Here is a 7516-nt window from a genome sequence, read left to right as displayed (position 1 = left end):
AGACCGGGTGGGTGCACGCGGAGGGGGTCCGACGAGCTTCATGGGTCCCTCCCTGCGCCTTGAGGTGCGAGACTTCCCCAGTGTGGTGCTCCCCAGGTCCTTGGCTCCCTGCTGGGTGCCCCTGGGGTGCTTGGCTAACCCAGGTCGGTGTCCCCAGGGTGCTCAGCCAACCCTCCTGGGTCCCTTCATGATCCTTGGGGTGCTGAGCTGCCCTGCTGGGTGGCCCGGGGGCTGGGATGCTTGGTTAACTCAGACGAGTGTCCCTGGGGGACTCAGCCAACCCTTGTGGGTCCCTCCCTGCTGTTTGGGGTGCTCCGCTGCCCTGCTAGGTGACCCTGGGGTGCTCAGCTAACCCCCCTGGGTCTTTCCCTGCTCTTTGGGGTGCTTGGCTGCCCTGCTGGGTGTCCCTGGAGTGCTCAGCTAACCTACCTGGGCATCCCCAGGGTGCTTGGCTGACAAGCTGGGGTACCTGGCTAACTACACTGCATGACCCTCTGCTCCTCAGGGTGCTGGCCAGCCCTGCAGTGCACCCCCAGAGTGCTCACCCAACCCAGCAAGGTGGCCACATGCTTTCGGGCTGCTCTGCTCCACCACCTCCTGAGGGCACTGGGCTGCCCAGTGTGTCCCAGGGTGCTTGATGGGCTGGGTACCCATGGGTGTGTTTTGGGGCACTAAAGTGGGCATCAGCCCACTGTGAGGGTCACACCACATGGATGAGACCAATGGTAGAGGGGCTCTGGGCTCCCTGGCTGTCTCCAGGCCAGCAGGACTCCCACTCCCCCTGGCCTGAGCCCATGCTGTCTTCTCAGGATGCCAGGAGCAGGGGATGGGGGACATGGGACACTGAACCCCATGGGAGAGGTGGCTGCCTGTGTGCTCGGGGCTGGCAGGCATCCAGGGGGGTGGGAAAGAGAAACCAGCTATCAAAGAGCAGGCCAGTGCACCCAGGGAAACACGTGGGAAGGAATGCACTTCAGCAGGCGAGGAGAGCACGCTGGGATTCCCCTGGCACTGAGTCAGGGCCACCATCGCCACGCTCCTGCCAAGAGTCTCCCAGGCCCAGCCGGCACCTGAGCATGGCCCTCGCTCCCTCCCAGCTCCGCACTGGGGGCAAGATGCTCAGCTCCGGCAGGGAAGGAGCTGGATCAGCTCCTCACCTCAGTGTCCACAGGGATTTTGCCCACATCTGCTGCTGATGATAGAGGAAGCCACTCAATAGCATTCCATGCCCATGTAGTCATCAGCTTGGCAGCCGGGATGGGTTGAGGAAGAGAAGGGAGCACTAAGAGCTGTGCAGCACACTACTGGAGGTGGTTCATCTTGGCTGTGCTGGGCTGGAAAACACCGCTGGTATGACCCCAAGGAAAATGACTTCTGGCATAAAGCTCCAGGAGCTTCTCTCCACCGCCTCACCCAGCACCCTGTGGCTGCAAGAGCCTGGGGATGGAGTGGAGCCCTTGCTGGGAGAAACCCTCCTCTCCCCATGCAGGCCGATGGGACCCCAGCTTTGAGCCCCCAGCACAAAGTGGGTCTGGGGCTCAGCCAGCTCCCAATCTCCTACCTGCTACTCCAGGCTCTGCCTCGCTCCAGAGGCAGGTTATTTATTCACACAAACCCAGCCAAGGAAGCAAACCAGTTTGAGAACACCCTGAGCCCCCCGTTGTGATTTCACCCCTAGGCCTACTGATAGAGTGAAGGCCAAGTTCTGCTGGAGCACCACACTGTGGGGAGTACAAAGGGGTGGGAATGCAGTGTGAGCACCCCATGTGCATGATGAGCCAGAGGCTGGACTCCCACCAAGTTCTGCTCAGCTATCTACAGCTCCCTGACTGCTGCAGCTGATCCAGTAAGGTATGGGAAGGGAAAGGAGCACAAAGCCCTTTACCCCCAGCTGGAGGCTGGGTGCCACAGTGCAGGCAAAGGACGCAGCCCCGCGTGAAGCCCCTGCCAATACAGGCCTGTAGCAACAACCTAAAGCAGAAGAGGGCAGACGAGGGTGCAAAGGACAGGGCAGGAGGGGATGGATTTGCCCTCACCTCACAGCACATGCAGCAGAGGAACAGGATGCTGTTCAACTTGAGTATGGCACTGCCCATCTTTCCCAGTGGGAGAAGACTGGGGCTTTTTCACAGGATGCCACACATCATGGGAGCACTCTGGCACCTCAGAGACAGGCCCACTGGCAGAAGTAAGCCAGGGGCTGAAGCCCAGACTGAGAACAAGACTGGGAGGCACCCGCTGTGTACTGTGTGGCTAGTGCATGGCACGGGGAAATACCTTCCCTTGTCATCCTGGCAGCCAGCTGCTCCTGCCAGAGCAGCAGCCATGCCCTCTGGACAAATAGAAGCTGGGGGACAGATCCTTCCTTCCCACCCTTTCTCCATGTACCCTGCTTCATGAGTGTCCAGACTGGTGCTGGAGAGCAGCAGCTCTGGCTGCAGGACCAGCTCCAGGCAGAGCAGGCAGGGAAGGGGAGCAAGGCTCATGGTCCCACACCTGCAAGAGCTGCAGCACAGCTCCAACATGCAGGAAGGGCACGTGGCTGAGGACACAGATGTTTCTGTACTCCTCCTGCACCCCTCCTGCTCCCACCAGGTCAGGACAGTTGCTGCAAAGGAAAGGAGATCCACGGAGTTGTGCTGGTTAAAAACCAGGCTTTTATTCTTCATGTGCTGCTCACAGTCACAGCCTGGAGACACTGCTCTTGCCAAAGTTATTATGAAACAAATCAAGTCCCAGACACAGGCCTCGCTCTTCCTCACCCCAGAAAAGTCAACATTGTACAAAACTCTGTTTACAGGGAAAACAGTCAGAAATGGTGAGTCCGGAAAAAAAACATCACAATTCAGACGAGAACATTCAAGTGTGACAGTTACACCCTCCACACAGCCAGGCTTCCCACCGGCTGCTCCCAGGACTGGTGGAAGCACAGAGCTTCTTGCCACCAACTACTAAACAGAGCCTGGCAATCCTGAGTCATGCCACAGCTCTTTTACCAGAAAGCTGGGAAATTGCAAACCCCACTTGATCCTATAAAAGCTTAGCTAGATCTGCCCTACAGGGCAGCAAAAGACACCCTCGTGCTCCTTATCCTAAAGAGAGGCCAAGGAGACAAGGGTGAGGGTCGCTGCACCCTTCCTTGGGCACTTCCCAAGAGGGAATCTCTCTGGCTGAAAGCCATAATGTCAGGAGCTTTCACAGAAGTGGTGGGATGTATTGGGAGACCTAATATCCTGATACTGAATTTTCTGGAGTCACATTACTTTGAAACATAAACCAAGAGGAACAACCAGTATTTAAAAAGGGAAGCAAAGCATGTGTCCCTCTTCACAACTGTGCTTGGAAGAGCATCCAAAGGAGCCTGGGGAGCAGCTCTGCTCCTGCCAGCGTGTGCTCAGAAAGCATAGCGTGTGCGGATGTCTTCCAGCTTCTTGGACACCTCAGGTGGGGTCCGGTCCAGTTCTTCAGCCACGTTCTTTTGTTTGTTTGGCTCCATGGAGTTGAACTGCTCACACAGGTCCCCATCGATCACATTCTGGGAGGAGCAAAAAGGAGAGCACTAAACCCTGCTTAAGCAGGAAAAAATGGCAACAGTGTTCCCAGGAGCTTCTTAATCCTGTCCTGGAAACAAGACCATGCTGGGTGACCTCATCTGCTGAATAACAGCAGTTAGCAACAAATTAATTACTGGCCAGCTTGATTAACAAAGGAGAAACCCCCAAAGTCTGGGTGCAGCTCAGGTTTGAGCACTTGCTGGGAATGCTAGGGAGGCTGTAAAAGACAACTGTAAAGCAGCTGCAGCCAGAGGCATCTTTGAGACCAGCCATGCTGCAAATCGGTCTCAAGCTCATCAAGAACAAGAACATACTCTGCACTTGCACAGGTTTCTGATGACTACTACGGATATTACCCTGGTAGTAGTTACCACACAGGTACTCTGGTTCAGTACTCTGGACACTTCTCATCACAGCATTTAATAGTTGACAGTTCAAACACAGCTCCTCAAAAGCAGAAACAGGCAGGAACAGCCATTTCTTACAAGACTTCCCTTTTCAATGGTGGTGGAAAAACACATCCCCAAGGCAGCACCCAGTCTGACCGAGGAGGCAAACAGCTATGCAGTGCTGCTTCTCCTGATGGAGAAAAGAGATGCTGTGGCAAGTAGAGAAGTACAACAGCAGCACCACTGGGCTTGGGTCTCAAAACCAACCCTCATAAGGCTTACTACAAGGGTTAAGAAACCAAACCAGACATGGTATTAAGTCCCAAGTACTGTTCTCAGAGAGTGCTGTTCAGGACCTAGCTTCAGGTTTTGCCACAATCACTACACAAGCCATGGTTTACACTGCCCCAGTCTTCCCAAGCAACCCTGTCTTGCTTCTGCCAGGCCTCAGAGCTGTTCTGTGTCCCAAAGCATGTCTCTGCATGCCCATGACCTGATCCTACATACTTGGACTGACCTTCACTGGGAAGTAGTAGGAGCGGAAACTCAGGTGGTCTCGTCCACAGAGAGGAGGGTGCTCAGACCTTAAGTGCATTTCCACATGCTGGAAGAAGTCATGATCCTGGGGAGATGAAGAATCGGTAAGAGAACAGTTTGCTACACATCAGTGCCACTGGCAAGGCAAGGTAACACCCACCAGGGCTGGAACACTGCCATAACCAGGTTCTGCTAGAGTGGCCCTGCACACAGCAGCCACTGTCACTCCTCACCAGTTCTACTCTGGGAGCACCCACAGCAGAGCCAGGCAGCCAACTGTGCCACCTTGACTGGAATCAGCCTCCCAGGAATTGGAGCATACACCTGCTGTATGGTATATATGTATACCCTGTAAGTCTCAAAGGGAAGAAATGTAGGCACAGAGAAGCAGCTGAAAGAGTGAATGCCTTGGCATCCACTGCTTCAGGAGGCCACAGCAAACAGAGGAGAAAACCAGCCTCAGCACTTGGAATCATCAGTGCCTGATCGCTCGAGTGTACAGGCCACATAAAGCATGCCAAAGGATTCCTCCTCACAGACACTAAATCACCCAGGAGTCCCTCTGCAGCACAGATTTACAACAGCAGTGCAACAAGAAAAGCTCTCAACTCTTCACAGAGCCAGTGCAGGAGGAGGAAGAGCTAGCAAGCTTCTCCTCTTCCCCTTCACACTGAAGCCTGTCTGACAGCCACAGGCTCTCCTGCAGCCCGGGTTTTCACACACTGCAGAGCCCTGGAGTTACCCTCAAGGGATGCAGCACATTAATATACTGGAGGTGAGTACACAGAAAAGCAGCAAGTCTGCAGCATGATGATGGGGCTTGCTTACCTCATGGGAAGTAAAAGGGACCAAGATTCCTATCCCTCCAGATAGGGTGGTATAGACCAGTGATTCAGAGCCTCCTGGGATCAGTGTGGTCTTCTGTAAGGAAAGCACTGTCTCTCCCACGTGGTAATTCATAATCACTTCAGCCTGAAAGCAAACCACAGAAGCATGTTTCTATTTTAGCTTACATAAAAGCATCAAAAGGCTTGAGAATGGAAAGCAGAATAAATCTGGCCACCTGCTAGTTCTGAAATGCTTTTCTAAAGAGGACCTGCCTTCCACCTGTGACCAGATAGCAAAACTCAGCATGCTGCTGAGCTACCCACCCTCTTGAGCTGGACAAATGGATGCAAGTAATGCAGGAAAGCAGGAGAAGAAAACAAGCATGCTGCTTCAATCAAACATTGCCAAAGAGCCAGTGACTGTGACTTCAGAAACTCGGCTCCCAGTGACAGTGAAAACCCATTACCTGCTGCAGTGTAGATGTGCAGCAGCAGAACTGCTACTACATCTCCTGGACAACACTGTAGAGGGCTTCACAGAAAAGCAGCACATTCTTTTCCCTTAAGTACATGCTTCCCATGAAGCATTACCTTCTGCGATGCTCCATTAAGAAGCCCCCTGTCCCAGAGAGCTTTGTTGCCTGTGGGATCCTCATCTACCTCATCATTGGTGTTGGGAGGCAATCTCACCTGCATTCAAAGAGAAAGAGAGTGAACAAGCTGCAGAGAAGCAGCACATCATCTCTGCGGAGAATCCCTGTGGTCCTTGAAAGGCTGCTGTGGTGGATTCCTCAAAAAAATCACTTTACACTTAGAGCGAAACCATCTGCTTGCTTCTTCCACCAAGGCCTTCAGAGTTACATGACAACAGTGTTGTCAAAATTGATGGCCTATCACTCAAAGACATGGGCAGGGCCTCATGACCAGCCTCTGCCTGACCTGGCACTTGCAGATCACCCTGGGAGCTATGGTCAAAATGGCTTGAGGGTGGTTCCCACTAAGGCAACAGTTTGATGGATGTATGGCAGGAAAACCGAAGAGGATTGATTTGTGTGCGTCAGCCAAATCCCACAGGTGCAGTGTCTGACACTTGCTGAACTTCGCACTCCAAAGCACCCAAGCACACTTCAAAAAGAGATCAAAGCTCTGGCAGAAAGACCATCTATTCTTTCCTCCTCCCCTACCAAAATCCAGCCAAGTGGGGCAGTGTCAGCACTGACAAAGCCAGCTTTCAAGAGGAAGCAACGCAGATCGCTAAGTGCCAGTTATGAGGTTTAACCAGGGAAAGTAAGAGTGATAACTCTGACCCAAGTTCTCATGTGCCGTTTCACAGTCACAAGCTTTGTTTCCAGGCTTATTCACAGCAAGTCTGGGGGGCATTTTCAACAGACAATGCTTCAGAAACATGTTTTTTGACTTACTGATGGGTTTAACTTGTTTGCTTTATCTCACAAACTGACAAACTGCAGCCATCCGCTATGATGACGGCTACTTGCCCTGTAAAAAGAAGTGACTGGTACAGGGCGTTGTCTGCAGCAACACACAGATCCTCATTCTTTTAAGACAAATCATGGGTGGTTTAAGGAAAAATATGTCCTATCCAAGAAACCCCGGCTTCTCCGAGGCACACTCACCACGCAAATGTTGCCAAACTTGTCTGCTCCAGCCACAGTGTCATAATCCAGAAGAGTGGCTGTAGTGACCCACCGTGGGTAAGTGTCATCAGCAAAGATGATAAGCTGGTTCTCATTCCTTTTGTAGCGCACCCAAATGAAACTCTCCTGAACGTCTGAAACAATCACTCTGTGCCCAATGGTCTGGATCCCACAGATATAGTTGGCAATGTGCTTTTGAGAGAGAAAGGACAAAACCCAAGTGCTTCAAAACAGGGACTGTAACCCATTGGTTAACCACCCTACACCAACTGAAACACTACTTCCCCCTGGGAGCTAGGGTCACTCCCCATTTCCCATCTTTCCCCCCAAAATCACCTCTCATTTCTGGTATACTACTGCCTTGAGGTAAATACATTGTCAATACAGGGCCTTGCAACCCAACATCTACCACCCACCACTCTCAGCCTACTGAATATGAGTAGCGTCCAGAGAACAAGCACTGCTGGTGAGTCTGTGAACTGAAATGCAAGGGACAGTCCTGCAAGGCATTGCTTTAGTGTTCCCTTACCCAAAACCACCCAATACACACACAA

The 7516-nt window shown here is 52.6% G+C and overlaps 1 protein-coding gene across 1 annotated transcript in view; it reads right to left on the bottom strand.

Moving 5' to 3' along the window:
- Positions 1 to 3094: 3094 nt before the first annotated feature.
- Positions 3095 to 7516, bottom strand: part of SF3B3 (splicing factor 3b, subunit 3, 130kDa) — a 29430-nt gene continuing 25008 nt past the window's right edge. Inside the window, exons 21-25 of the mRNA XM_010021779.1 lie at positions 6942 to 7154; positions 5899 to 5997; positions 5309 to 5452; positions 4461 to 4565; positions 3095 to 3535 (exon numbers count right to left, since the gene is read on the bottom strand). Of these exons, the coding sequence (XP_010020081.1) occupies positions 3395 to 3535; positions 4461 to 4565; positions 5309 to 5452; positions 5899 to 5997; positions 6942 to 7154 (702 nt within the window). The 3' untranslated portion in view covers positions 3095 to 3394. The remainder of the gene's footprint in view (positions 3536 to 4460; positions 4566 to 5308; positions 5453 to 5898; positions 5998 to 6941; positions 7155 to 7516) is intronic.

The sequence above is a fragment of the Nestor notabilis genome, unplaced genomic scaffold (assembly GCF_000696875.1).
Source record: "Nestor notabilis isolate BGI_N333 unplaced genomic scaffold, ASM69687v1 scaffold7229, whole genome shotgun sequence".
Lineage (NCBI taxonomy): Eukaryota > Metazoa > Chordata > Aves > Psittaciformes > Psittacidae > Nestor > Nestor notabilis.
Note: the sequence above shows the minus strand (reverse complement) of the source record. Positions and strands in the feature narration are given on the sequence as shown.